The sequence below is a fragment of the Seriola dumerili genome, unplaced genomic scaffold, assembly GCF_002260705.1.
Source record: "Seriola dumerili isolate Sdu_G_001 unplaced genomic scaffold, Sdu_1.0 BDQW01000035.1, whole genome shotgun sequence".
Classification (NCBI taxonomy): domain Eukaryota; kingdom Metazoa; phylum Chordata; class Actinopteri; order Carangiformes; family Carangidae; genus Seriola; species Seriola dumerili.
This window is the reverse complement of record NW_019174290.1, coordinates 133855-147650: the sequence shown is the minus strand read 5'-3', so window position 1 is coordinate 147650 and position 13796 is coordinate 133855. Positions and strand designations below refer to the sequence as shown.

General features: G+C 39.1%; 2 protein-coding genes across 4 annotated transcripts; one reads left to right on the top strand and one right to left on the bottom strand.

The window, feature by feature from the left end:
- The first annotated feature begins 2189 nt into the window (after positions 1-2189).
- On the top strand, positions 2190-3798 carry LOC111216522 (G-protein coupled receptor 4-like). Its single transcript, XM_022738050.1, has 2 exons — positions 2190-2570; positions 3268-3798. The coding sequence occupies exons 1-2, from the start codon at positions 2190-2192 to the stop codon at positions 3796-3798; spliced, it is 912 nt and encodes a 303-aa protein (XP_022593771.1).
- A 1020-nt stretch (positions 3799-4818) lies between these two features.
- LOC111216658 lies at positions 4819-9265 on the bottom strand. Of its 3 annotated transcripts, none has more exons than XM_022738255.1 (3): positions 9035-9265; positions 7329-7593; positions 4819-6522 (listed from the first exon to the last, which is right to left on the bottom strand). In XM_022738255.1, exons 1-3 carry the CDS (start codon positions 9133-9135, stop codon positions 5851-5853), a joined length of 1038 nt encoding a protein of 345 aa, XP_022593976.1. In that variant the 5' UTR covers positions 9136-9265; the 3' UTR covers positions 4819-5850. The 3 variants fall into 3 exon arrangements, with proteins under 3 accessions (XP_022593976.1, XP_022593977.1, XP_022593978.1); XM_022738256.1 differs by having other exon boundaries at positions 8974-9115; XM_022738257.1 differs by lacking the exon at positions 9035-9265 and adding an exon at positions 8850-8949.
- Positions 9266-13796: the final 4531 nt, after the last annotated feature.

The window sequence follows — 13796 nt, the reverse complement described above, 5'->3', positions numbered from 1 at the left end:
AAACATGCACAGTTCTTGCTTGTTATTTCTATAGTTATGTTTTAGGTTATCTCCAAAATCAATGACTTGGTCCAGATATGATCAAAGAATATCTCTACATGTGACATGGATGTCTTTACTGTGGAAATACTTCTTTACAGTGGCTGTGTACCTTCCTTCCCCAAAATTGGCAAATTGTGTTTTCCAGCAAACATTCAAAAGATAATTTCATGAATCTGCGGGTAATTTAAGTGAAAAGACACATTTAACAGTCAAGTGAAAATTACTTAATTCACGGCAACATTTACGATCACTTTACCTTTTAGAAATTACAGTGTTCTTCACCAGGAGTCCCAGCATTCAGAGAGATGAATACAGATAGTGATGGATATGGATGGCCACACACAACCACCTGACAGAAACCAGACCATGTCCTGCATTTGAATAGCCACAGTCAGTGTAATGACAGCATCATCTGCATATAGTGACACCTCCCTTGTCTCACCAAATTTGACTTTTTACGGGCTTCAACTGCATCTTCACATCCTGTCCATTAGTTTAATAAACAATTTGACCTTCTCATAACCAACTTAGCCTTGATTTGACTTGATACCAAGTAGCAAGTAGCAGTAATCCAAAACCACAAACTACAATCGAAAGCAACAGACTTATATATGTCTATATTTAATCATCATTGTGACTTTGCTCCTGATTTATTTGCCTGTTACATTTGATATAAAGCTGGATGTTTTAAGTTAGTGTATCATTATCATCATCATCTGTATTGTGGAGAGTTCTGAAGCTCTAAACAGCATATTTACTGCAACTGCAGAGAGTTGACATAGTCAGCTATTGAGAAATATTGAATCTGGTTTCTTGGGTCTCAACTTGCTGTCTGTACCGTTTAACTTAATCCCTTCAGTAAATAATATATATAGAATTTCAGTGGTTTCACCTGTGGAGGCCTCGATAACACTGGATCATTAATTTCCCATAATGCAACTTGATCATTTTTGACTTGATAAATTTGTAGTGAAGGCTCACATTATATTTGACATCAAATCTAAGAAAACATAAATACCCCCAATGGGCTCTGGGTTACTTATTCATAGATAAGTTCCACCACAGTCAAGACATTTTACAAATGTTTTACAGGTTGAGTAGTGTTCCCCATGACAAATAAAGTGATCATGTGTAAAATTGGGAAATTGAAAAATGTTACAAAACACACAATTTCTGTAAGTGGGTGCTTGTCGCTTGTATTCCCAATAGGGTTTTATTTTTATTTCTCAGTCCGGGCACATTAGTAACACCTTGCATTAGATTTCTCATAAATGCTTAACTTGCATCACTTGTTTACTGAACAGTGTACAGTTGCATCAGTGAGATGAAGTGCTGCTGTAGATAAAGTACCCATAGGACCAGACCTGGGATCAGTTTACCCTTTTAGACCCTAACATGAGTCATAATTGAGGGAAAATGAAAAGTAACAACAACAACTCAGAATATTGCTTTGTGCATGTGAAACACATTCATGCATTCTTCCCAAATGTCAATTTAAAAGGCAATTTAATGAACACTACAGCCTTGGCAGTACTATATTCTGCAGGTGGGTTGTTCTGCCCTGAAGGCAAAGACAGAGTCCCCTTCACACATTAATTACTCAAAGACTAAGGCAAGAAAGTCATTAATATTTGCCCCGGCAGCATGTATAACTCTACATGGACTCAGTTTCAACCTAAACACGCCCCTTTGTATGCATCCAATCACTGAAGACATCTTGGCATCTTTGCATTACTGCCCAGTCACAGCTTCAGTCAGTCACCATGTTGTTGAGGGACATCCTTGAGACTGGCCCAATCCAAAAATGGCATTAGTCCCTGTGGATCATTTTTTAAAAGCCCTTAGTCCTGATGATCTGGTGCTACATGCAGAGGAGTTTTGCAGTTGGTGAAGCACACCAGAACTGTTGGACGCTGTGAATCGTTTAAGGTAAGATAGGCTGCGATTTTTAGATCACAAGCAAAGACATACTGTAATTGTCATGATTTTGATGGTAGCGTTTGGACTAAACCATTTAACTGGCATTCTTTAGGGGTCAAACTGTGCAGAAATAAAATGTGGTTTCTTTAAAGTAACCCTTTCCTCCACATCTTTTTTTTCTCGTTCGCAGCTAGCCTCTTCTTCCAGCATCAACCTTTTCCCCCGCAATGTTCAACACTACGCAGAATCCGCCCACCAACCTCCATGTGAACTCTACTACTGTCAGTGGCCACCATATAACTCCACCATGGTACCAGTTCCCAGTGTGTGCCGTGGCCCCTTATGGCTTCATTTTCTACTTTGGGGTCAAGGTGTTCAACCTGGCTCTGGGGACTCCCTGTAACATCCTGGTCATCTGGCAGATCGCCACTAAGAAGAGTGACGCCTCCACCTCTGACATCTTCATCTTCAACCTGGCCATCCTGGACGCCTACTTCTGCCTGATGACGCCCATAGAGATGGCCAACCGGTTGCTGCTGGGCGACAGTCGTATCTGGTACTTTCAGAGGTTCGCATACGGGATCAAAGATGTAGCACCACTCTTTCTGGTGAGTTACTATGTCTAATTCTTAACTAATATGGACATGTTTTTGCTGCACTATTTTAAAAGTAATACAGCTGATAAGACTGTCAACATAAGTTTCATACATAATAGTAAATCATATGAAATTGATCCAAATTGTACCATCATCAGATCATAACATCTTTTCTTTTAACGATTAAAAAAAAAAAACTGTACACCGAAATCTCTTAAAGGTATTTTGTCTTAAGGCAGAATTAGAGATTTGGATATTTAAATCTTAATTATTAGCACAACTTTTTTTGACTTGGATCAGTTTAGCACCTTGTGAGGTTCAAAGATAGAAATTCATTAATGAAACCAGAATTATGGGGTTCACCTCCATTCATTATTCAATGAGACACTCAAAAGTAAAACAAAAAAATCAAGCCTGTTTTTTTGCAACACAAGAAATACAGTAGTAAAGAAAGATATTGATTTTTCTTTTTTAAATGCATGCCTGAATATTGTTATTTGGGTGCAGTTTCTACCAGGTAGTTCAATGTCTGGAAAACGTGTTTTGACATTTATCAAAAAGTCTTCTTCAGTTTTTTATCAGTTAAAATTCAAGTTCAGTAATTCTGATTCAACTCCTTCAAGCAGGTTTCCGTTCTATTAAAACTACTTTTAAAAATTCACTGAAGTTCACTGTAAGATTACATTTTTTCACTGGTCTCCTGCCCCAGGTGTGTATTTGCTTGGACCGCTACATTGCAGTGGTCCACCCAGTATTGTTCACTGGTATCCGTGACAACAAGATCCGCATTAGCATTTCTGTGGTGGTCTGGGGTCTCATCCTGGCTTATGGCCTCACCAAGTGCACCCTGGGAGTCATGAGTGTCAACGAGGTCTTCAGCGGTGTGATCCTCTTCGCCTTTGCGGTCATGGTCTTCTGCAACATCTCAGTCATCTGGGTTCTCCGCCGCTCTGTGGCGGGAAAGGAGGAGATGCATCCGGTGAAGAAGAAGGCCTTTAAGATGGTGCTGATCATCCTGGCCATCATCGTGGTCAACTACCTGCCGCCTGTGGCGCTCATGCCCTTTGTGTCGTACTACTCGTTTGTGGCGTTTCGCTGCCAGATCAGCATCAGCGTGTTCTCCATCATGGACCTGAGCTGCAGCATCGAGCCTCTTCTCTACATTACAAAGATGGAGCGTGTGGACGGCAGTTGCTGTGGGCGGAGTTTGTCTAAGCAGCCACATGATGCCAAGGTGTGATCAAGCCACCTATATCTCCAAAAATGGATTCACCACATTTTGTTGTTTAATCAAATATTCTCTAGGATATTGCCAGTTTTTCCACAGACAGCTGCACAAGTTAACTGACTGACATCTGATTTTTTTTTTAGCATCTGTTTTTATTACGCAGAAGATTATTATGCATCATTTTATTTTCAGCCTGTTAGATAAAAAGTAAGGAGCAACTCTTTTTTTTTTTTACCTTGTCCAGGAAGATTTACTATTGTGCAACCAGCAACTGGTATCCATTAAGTTCACACAACATCCTCAGAGGAAAAAAAAATCATTAACTACAGTAACAGTAGATAAGGCTGCTGGGTACTCCAAAAGATCAAATACAAATAATTTGAACCAATGTAGATTATTCCTTGACGAGCCGAGTTTGTTCCTATGGAAACCGGTATAAAACCTCTTCTCATTAACGTACCCATACATCTTTTTGTCCACTTTAATGACAGCCTGGAGCAGTGCCTGGTTCACAGAGCATTGATTAAACACTTAGCCAGACAGTAATTAAGCCTCATAATCAGAGACACGCTATGGGACCAATTAGCAGCTATGTAATGAGTGGGCAGGCAGATTATATAAGTGGTTAACAAACTAAATACATAACACACTGTAATTAGTAAAGGAAGACAAATATGCAGCGTAATGACTGTGAAGTAACAACTCCCATTTTAAGAAGAATTTACATACTGACATAGGATTTAAACTGTTGATTTAAATGATGTGTTGTGGTAATTGGTAAAAATATAAAATGAGTTGTCTGTGGTTGACGTTTTCTCTTTCTTGAGATACTTTTGGATGATTTTTGTGGTTCATTAAAATGTCAACATATGGTGAATGATATAAACAAGTCTTTATTTTGACAAAAAACTTCATTATACATAGTACAGTTGTACAAGTGTTCATCTCACAGTACATGTGTGAAAGAATCTTAGGTGCAGAGTTGTCTTCATATTTTGATTTCAGAAATTAAATTTTACACAGATACTTAAAATAAAAAAGGCTTACTATTTAAAAATACACATATTAATGAGTCTCATTTCGCATATATTACATTTCAAAATATGTATGAGCTGACAGGACTTATTTTTGATGATATGGCATCTTGTATTTTTGGTTAGACAGAGCTTCTCATTTGTACAAACCATCAGCTATACTTCACTTTTACATTTTGGTTCAATCAGTTTATCACATGCAACTTTTTTAAACTTAGATTGTATTCAGTTTCCTGCACAACTGATAGAAGCACACTGCTGGTTTTGCAGCCTCCGCATTGATTTAATTGTTTAATCAGACGCTTGATTTCTTAATGTGATGTTCCACTCGACTGGCAACAAATCACTTCACTTGGCACTATTTTACTCGGCTGATTATACACTGCCAAGCAGCATCACTGTGCTCAGTGATTGTCTGAAGACACGACTTATAATGACGTCCACTTATAAAACAAGTTTATCCAGTACACACAGTACTGGCAACAAAAATGCTGGATACACCTACTGCAGCAGGAACTACCACAGAGGTGGTTTTGAGTCCTTTGGCAGGTGATTATCTGTCCGTCTGTGGACAGATGTTACTGATATAGCGTCTCAACCGTGCAAGATACAGTCATGAAAATTTACAGGTGTGTAGTTGGAATCAAAATGAAGGCCAAGTCTGTAGACGCGTGTGGTCCGAGCAAGGGGGGTTGGAAATAGAGAGGTTGGAATTAGGGAACAACCCATTTGCCCTCCAGTTTACGCTCCTGGCTCACATTAGTTTAAGTCACGGATCACTGTATCCCAGTTTAAATCATTCCCGTCCACTCTAAGACATGAGGTAAAACTACAGACCATCTTGTGATGGATTACACCAGCTGTGACGCTCGTCAATAATGTAGCAATGACTGCGTCGTGTGACCCATCGCAAAATGACCGCCATATTTTAAGTTGTGTTTTTGTTATTCTCGCTCACCTAAAGCACAGAGGAATTCCTTTCATGATTCACACAAGCACACAAATAGGAATCAAACTTTGGTTATTAGTTTTAAATCTGAGTGATTTTGGTAAGAATCTCCTTCAGACTTTCCAGGCTGGCCTCAGGTCCGTCTTCTGAGGTCACATATCCAGGGTAAGTGGGGTAAAACTGGGGTGATCTGGGTTTAGCGACATCATCTCCTGTCCCAGATGATGAAGGTTGAAATAGTGGTATCAACTTGGCATGAGCATAATCAATCTCAAAACCCTCAAAAATAAGCCCCACCCCACAGGCACCCAACCCCTCCTCAAGAAGCTGCGACACCTTCCTGGTTGCCAGCACCAGTCCTTCGTAGTCCGCTTTTTCTAGTCTGAATATATCAGAGGTCAAAGGTCGGCGAGGGACCAGCACAGTAAAGCCAGGGGAGTTGGGGAAAGGCGTGAGAAAAGCCACATGACCCTCGTCCTCCCACACCCGCCACTGCTGCTCCTCCCCTCGAACAATGCGCGAGAACAGGCCAGGATGAGTCGGATCGTCCCCGAGGAAGGTCAGATTGGGAGGGGCGTCAGGTAACGGGAGTTTGGCTCGAATCTTGGTTTGGGTTTCAGTTAGGCTAGAGTCGCTCCATCGGGGGGCAGTCTTGGAGGTGCAGTACCCTGGGTCGTGGGCGTTGTGCTCCTCCTCACCTGCCAGGTGAGGACGCCACTCTGCATCCAGACCATGAAGGGGGAGGACACTGATCTGTGGAAATGTGTATTTCGCAACTGAAACTCAGATCAACATGAACACAGGAGTAAGCAAAGCTTTCACATTTACTGTTTTAAACACGTGTGGGCTGCAGACCATCTTGGCTGTGGTACAGTTTCAGTAAATGGGTACTTTCCAGAGTCGGACTCAACTGTAAGCTAAATTCACTGTGGTTGCTCTGTCAAAAGCAGCTACACTGGGTGTTTCTGAAGTGCAGCAATTAATAATGGACTCTGTTAAAGTCTAGTCTGTTAAAGCCTTGATTTAACTTACCTTAGCAAGTGGTAAAATATCAAAACTTGTATTTTCTTGTTCCCAGTTTACTACTCAGAAAGTCAAACAATTTAAATGATGAGCAAACTATAAAATGATCAAAGCATCAAAACATTTTCTCACATAATTCTCCTTTAAATAAATTTTGTAATTTTTTAAATTAATAGGACAATTCATAAGTACATATGTGCATTTCTTATTCTCACAAGGATGAATGTTTTTACCAACTACATCTGCCTTAAGGCTTTGAGAGGGCACCCCTACCTAAGATTCATGGGAGCTGTAATTCCTAGTGAGAACATTATTGATGATACCACCAGGGAAAACCTCTAAATGTAGCTTCAGGGGCTTTTTTCCATCATGACGGGGGTAAAACTCTACGGCAATGCTTGACGTAGATCAATGTACATAGAATGTACATAGATCAATACTGGCAAAAAGTAGCTTTAATCCTAAAACATCATTATAAACCTTCAAAAAGTTGCTCTGATTGCACTGCACAGTCAACAAGTCAAAGAAGCCCTCACCTGGGCAGGTTTGTCTTTGTGCGGTCTGCTGACCAGCGCACACCTCCGAACCCCCAACCTGTCACACAGCAGCTCAGCGACAGCTCTCGCTCCCAGCAGCCAGGATAAATACTCCGGCTCCTGCAGGTGGAAGATGCTTCCTCCTGGGCTGCCAGCGGTGCTGCTCTCCAGGATAACAGAGCCAGGGGTCCAGGGCCGCGGGTGAAGGTACGCCACCAGCCCCTCTGACTCCCAGATGATGTGACGGGGAAGAGTGGAAGACATTCTGTGAAGCCAGGGGAGAAGACCATGAGAGATAGAAGTAAGATAACAGTTAAATTATTTAGGGAAATAACAACACATATCTGTTTTATTCAGGCTTTAAAAGTCTATATTTTTACAATAACCTCTTGTGTGTAATCTATGAATTTGATGTTTAATTAATATTATAAGACATACAACTGTGTTAGCACAATAAGTAGAATCTCTACACCTTCAGTTTCAAGGCTTGATAAAAAAGCCTTTTCTAGTTCATCTCTTATTAAAACTTTAATCTGATGTGCAGTCCATGTTGACAGAAACAGGGAACTACTGAGTAAAAATCATGTGACACTTCTCTTTAAGTGTTTCTATGATGAAAATAAAAATACTGTTAGTTGTATTAAAGAAAATATAGATGTGATGTCATTTTAAATTGCATCCTTTTGCACTTTTGAGACGGTCCAAAGCTTCATCTGTCAAATCTGCAGATTCTCAAACTTCTCTGCAAAACCTGTGCAACATGAGGCAAAGTTTATCTTGCACATGCACAAGAACATCTATTGAAAATTAGGGCTGCTACTAATGGTTATTTTCATTATCGATTAATATGCAGATTATTTTTTCATTGACCATTTATTTTGCATATAAAATGCCAGAAAATTATTTAAACACACCAACATCCCAAAGCCCAAACATAGTCATCTTATTATCATGTGTGGCAAAGAAAGGTATCAATTCCTCATATGTGAGAGAGCTTAACAATGACTAAATCAATTATTAAATGATTAAAATTCTTTGTAGATTGACTAATCATTCCAGCTTTAGTGACAATTATGGTGTTTTAGAGAGTGAATTCAGGATTGATATCTCCACTGGTTGAAATCACACATCTGACTCAGGCACGTGACAGTGGGTAAACGTTTCCTTTAGTCACAAAAACTAAACTGATCGGTTTCAGGCAGTCCTCTAATTTAACCTCGGTTACTAACTACGTTGTTCTGTTCTACGTTGGACAGTTTGGTACACGCTGTTTGCCTTAAATTCATGGTCTGTTTAAGTCAGTCAAAAATAAAAATTAAAGTACGCTAATGCGGTTGTATTGTGCTCATACGTTGACCAACTTCATCAAAGGTGACATTGCAGTGAAATACGAGCCACTAAGTCAAACCTATGTATGCCGAAGGACAGTGTGGATTCAAACGACTCAGAGAAAAGTCAGATTGATGAAGAAACTCAAAAGTTTTACCATGAAAACAATGACGCTACCTTAAAAATACCTACTTTTTAAATGGAGTTTGGCACGAAAGCCAACCCACCCAAGAGACTGCCGGGTGCAGGGTTGTTTTTTGTTTTTGTTTTAACCTAAAGTTAATGTTATGAATTCAGATATACTGAGCTGACCTACCTTCTAATAATGAACCTTGTGAACAGCATAAAGTAACGTAGAAAGTGGGAGGAAGACAGACCTGTTTTCTGCTTCCCTCGGCTCGTAGTAAAGTTTCGCGTAATAAGCACAAACAGCAATGAAAACAGTGACAGCGGTTCCGGTGTTACCGGTTCGCCACATACGTCACTGCTGACGGATACCAAACTGGCACATTTTAAAGTATGGGCTGACAGAAAACACTCGTGAATGTGTCATAGGTGTGTTATCTGTTAGCTAATGCCTCCCATATCCCGCCTGACAACTTTCTATTTCTTTCTACTTCCTCCTTCCTCCTTTCTTTTTTCTTCTTCTTCTTCTTCTTCTTCTTCTGCAGTCTAGAGTGGTACACTAGCCCTCTGACAACAGTCTGATGGCCTCCTAAGCCGAATAGCTAAGATCATTTACCTAATTATCTCTAACTTGATAGCCTAGAATAACCTATATAGTCTAAACATAATACAAAAGATAGAAAAAAAAGAAAACCAATTGATACACAGACCTACAGTAACAGGTATTGGGGATCATAGAACTTGTATGCCCCAGGGTCCATTAAATACATTTGTCTAAATTTGTCTCTATATCTTGATCCATGCACTGAGTTCAATAATAACACATGATTCATACTGAGACTGCTGTGCAGCTTTTCGTTTGAGTAGTGGTAAGGAGCCTGCAAACGTGACAAGACATGATTCACCATCTCAGACTATAAAACGCAATGGATTTCAATCAATGCAACTGAATAATAAGTGAGTCACTGCATATTTTGTAATTTAGCAACTAAAATATGATACCATAAAGAAATTATATTACAGTGGATATCCATTACGTCCCCTTCAGTAGCAGTGACATTTGTGTCTATTAAATTTTCAAAGTTACACTTTCATTGTGTGACAGTGCAATGATAGTGTTTGTACTGAAGTGAAATTTGATTGAAAAATCTGTACTGCAGTGGTAATCACATAACATTACTTAAAAACAAAACAGGTATTTTGGTGCTCAAAATATTTTTCTAAATCCATGACAGAATTAATGGAAACCCCTGACAGAGGATATCAGTGTAAATGCTGTGGTTTGCTTTGAAAAATACAACAAATCAATAAGACCTGACAGGACTCGTTACTTATTGCAGGGTTATTTTGACCTGTGTCAGGACACCTGACCTGCTGACACAGGTGCAATAACAATCTGATAAAAGGTTTTGACATCTTCACAGGCAACATTTTCACCCTCCAATAAGAAATGTCAATAACAATAACATCCAACAGTTTTTCTGGCTTTGGGTCCACAACCTCTTAATATGACATATATATATATACATATAATAATCACAAAATCTGTGCAGTTTTGCAGATTTAAGAAGTGACATCAGAGGGCGCCCTTGAGCTGCAGACAAAAGTGCAGTGACTCACTCACTGGTAGAAAAAAAAAAGTTCAGACACAAATTAACCACCATCAGTAAAATAAAACCTTTTGACTCATAAATATATGTCGAACACATCTTCCATCTACACAAAGTAATCAGACTTTCTGTGTCAGCAGTGTGAATTCCTCTTATCTTTGGCTTGTTCTCAGAAGTGGAGCTACTTCCTCTTTCGGCAGAATGTCTACATTAAAACCCCCTGACAATTTCTCCTCTATCTCCACCCTTTTCTCTGCTTACTATTGCTTGAAATGACTCAAAACAAACACACATACATCTGAACTTTTATACTTGTGAGGACCCTCATTAATGTTATCTTTAACCATTCATTACAACTACCGTCTAACTCAACACTTAACCTGAACTTATCCATAATTCTAACTTTAACATTCAAACCAAGTAGTAACCGTCAACAGCACTTTGAGGAAGTGAGGACCAGACAAAATGTCCTCACTTTCTAAAATAACTCGCATTGGTCCCCACAAAGATAGACATATAAGCTCACACACACTACTACTACTACGTACGCCAAGCTGCCAAAAGCTTTCACTGCCTTTGTAAACCTAATCTTCATTAAGGTCATTTGTTCATTGAGGAACTAAGAGAAAGAGAGAAAGAACATCACTGCAAAATATAGATCTTTTCTTTAGTTAAATGATTTACAGTAACCTGGCAAAAATTAGATATTCATTTCACTTTGGTTTGTATGTGGTCTCACATGAAAGACAGTGAGGTTCAGTGAAAAAAAATGTGTCGTCCCACTTTCTGGGAGTAAATCTGTCTTCCTAATCTGCAGCCCGTGACCTCAGTAATGAGCTCAGCTGCTCAAAGATCCTCTGTGGAGGATATCAGCTGTAGACCAGCACGATGATTCACTCAGGGCCAGAGGGTCAGACTGGGTGAATTTCAGGAGTGGAGTACCAAAAATACCAAAATATCTTTCCTTAGATGGCATGGAAGTGATCTTATACAGTTTTAACGAAGCACGGGTAGTTTTTCTGGTGTAAAAATCTACTTGAGATGACGTAGCTTATGTAAATTAATAAAATGAATGTCCAAAAAACACAGTGACACAAAAAAATACTCCACCCACACGTATTCAGTCAGGAAAATGAGTCTTGCCTCAGGTTTTCCAAATGTAGTGTCATTTACTGGTGCTGGACAGAAGTGTGAAATGAAACACACTGGTGATAAAAGCATTTACTGATGCAGGATGTGATGTAACAAACCTCTGAGGAATAAATCAGCCCAGATGTGTAAACGATGACAAACTAACACACAAATTCTGACTGTAGGAAGAATCAGGTTCTTAGATGTGGATGAAACCAAAACTGGCCACAGACAGACCCCAAGCTGCTTCTTGGTTCATGTAAGGGTTAAAGAAATAATCTTAAGGGACTGGGCTTTTCCTTTGGTTTAGTTTGACTGTAAATAACTAACCTCAAAGCCCACATGTGTTTAATGCTTTAACCACGTGTCGTTTATGAGTTTACTCTACTGGGTTATGTTAACAAAAGGCAGCATGTGTGTTGTAAAGTGCTCAGCTCCTGTAACGCATCCTTCACCTATTCTCTGACACAGTCAGCAAACAGAGCCTGACAGAGCTGCCGCATACATCGTTTCTATAGCAATTCATTTTCCTTTTGATTTCCATTAGTTTTGCTGTCACCAATTTTCCCCAAAGGAAACAAATCTGCTAATCTTAAACTAGTCTGATGGACCACCATGGTTAGATTATGGTCATGGATGATGTGAGTTGTTGGAGGTCAATATATATATATATGATATTAATCTGTTTTTTTTTTTGTTTTTTTTACAATATTCATTCAGACCCAGTCATTTGCTGCAGAGAGAAATGATGTCATGAGTGGGAAAGTTTCTGAATCATTACATGAATGCTCACAAAAGTCTAAGACCCTCTCAACACAAGATGAGTAACATTCTTGGTGTTGATCTTACAGTAAAAACAGAGGAGCTAATGCAAACATTTATGTTCAGTGTAGCCTAATTAGGTTTATGCATATAAATCTTCTGCTTTAGTTCCTGGTTGTACAATCAAACATTTCAGAATCACACATTGAAGTAGCAGCTGCAGTAATGTTTAAACTCAGCAGTATCCTTTAAATATCTTCTGAAAACATAATCTTATTGAAGAAATGAGCTGTTTTATTTGAGTTTTTTTTATACATTGTTTCTTATATTGTATTCCTTTTAACTTACACTGAAAAATACTGGGTTACTATAAGGTATTTTATAATGATTGTTATTGTTGTGTACTAATTTCCCATAATCATAGAAGCACACACTATACAGAAAAGATGCCACTGTAATGACATTTTACTCATTTGCTTGTTATTATGCATGAATACAACTGTTGGAGAAACTCCCAGGCGGGGACACAGTGCTTGGTGTAACATGAAGAAAAGCCTTGAAGCAAACATCCACAGCCACCTACAGAAGGGTCGGTTTCAACGGTGTGGCCTGAAATAACGAAGCCGGCCTGGCACGTCGTCATCTCATCAGAATTAGTCACGTCAGTGTTGCGGTGTAACTGACGTTTAAGTTTGTGGTGGGAAACATTAGCAGCTAATGTTAGTGAAAATAACAGAATATATGACGTCGAATATATGATCCCAACGCTGTGTTTACAGACACAACACAGCACTTTTTTTCACTGTACGTAACTGAAATCTTTTTTTTTAATCTATTACCTACTGTATTTATCTTTGCCATACTGTTCACAATGTTATTGGCTAAAATGTTTAGTCACCTGTAGCATCAAAACCATACAGACAATGGTTCATAAGTTAAAGGCAACATATTATGAGGTTCAGCAGTTTTTTTCACTTTAAGCTTTTTGTGAAATGTCTTCACCCCCAAACACAAATCCATTTACTGTAAACTGCAACGGTGTGTATTCTCGAAACAGCTGATCTGTAGGAAGGTGACATCCTGGACAAAATCAGTCTGAAGTGCTTTTAAAACATTCAAGAACATGTATTTTAATGTGCTTCTGTGTTGTTTTTTTTTACAATGTCCGGGACTGTGGCGTGTTTCCTTGTTGTTTTAATGTCAAGGTTGTCATCAACACGAAATGTGGAATCAGCAGCTCTGCACACTTTGTTGCTTTGCAGCGTGGGCGTGTCAACACGTGTGGTAGCCATTTGCACGCAATGATAAATCCTACAGTCCAGCTCTTTATGCTTAACTTTACATTCATATAAAAAAATCATTTAAATACTTGAACAACTGCAACTTTTGACCATAATGTATCACATCAATGTGACAGTGTCCACAGGTCTAATTTATACAAGACTGCACGTCACGTGATGTATATGTGTTATAGTTGTGTTATATAATATCAGCCAGAGATAGACTAGCA

Bases quoted from the DNA above. Each gene is read 5' to 3' on its own strand.
- LOC111216522 (XM_022738050.1), top strand. From the start codon at position 2,190: ATGTTCAACACTACGCAGAATCCGCCCACCAACCTCCATGTGAACTCT. The intron at 2,571-3,267 runs GTGAGTTACTAT...CTCCTGCCCCAG, and splicing joins ATGTAGCACCACTCTTTCTG to GTGTGTATTTGCTTGGACCG.
- LOC111216658 (XM_022738255.1), bottom strand. From the start codon at position 9,135: ATGTGGCGAACCGGTAACACCGGAACCGCTGTCACTGTTTTCATTGCT. The intron at 7,594-9,034 runs GTCTGTCTTCCT...CTGGCTTCACAG, and splicing joins CCGAGGGAAGCAGAAAACAG to AATGTCTTCCACTCTTCCCC. The intron at 6,523-7,328 runs GTGAGGGCTTCT...ACATTTCCACAG, and splicing joins ACAAAGACAAACCTGCCCAG to ATCAGTGTCCTCCCCCTTCA.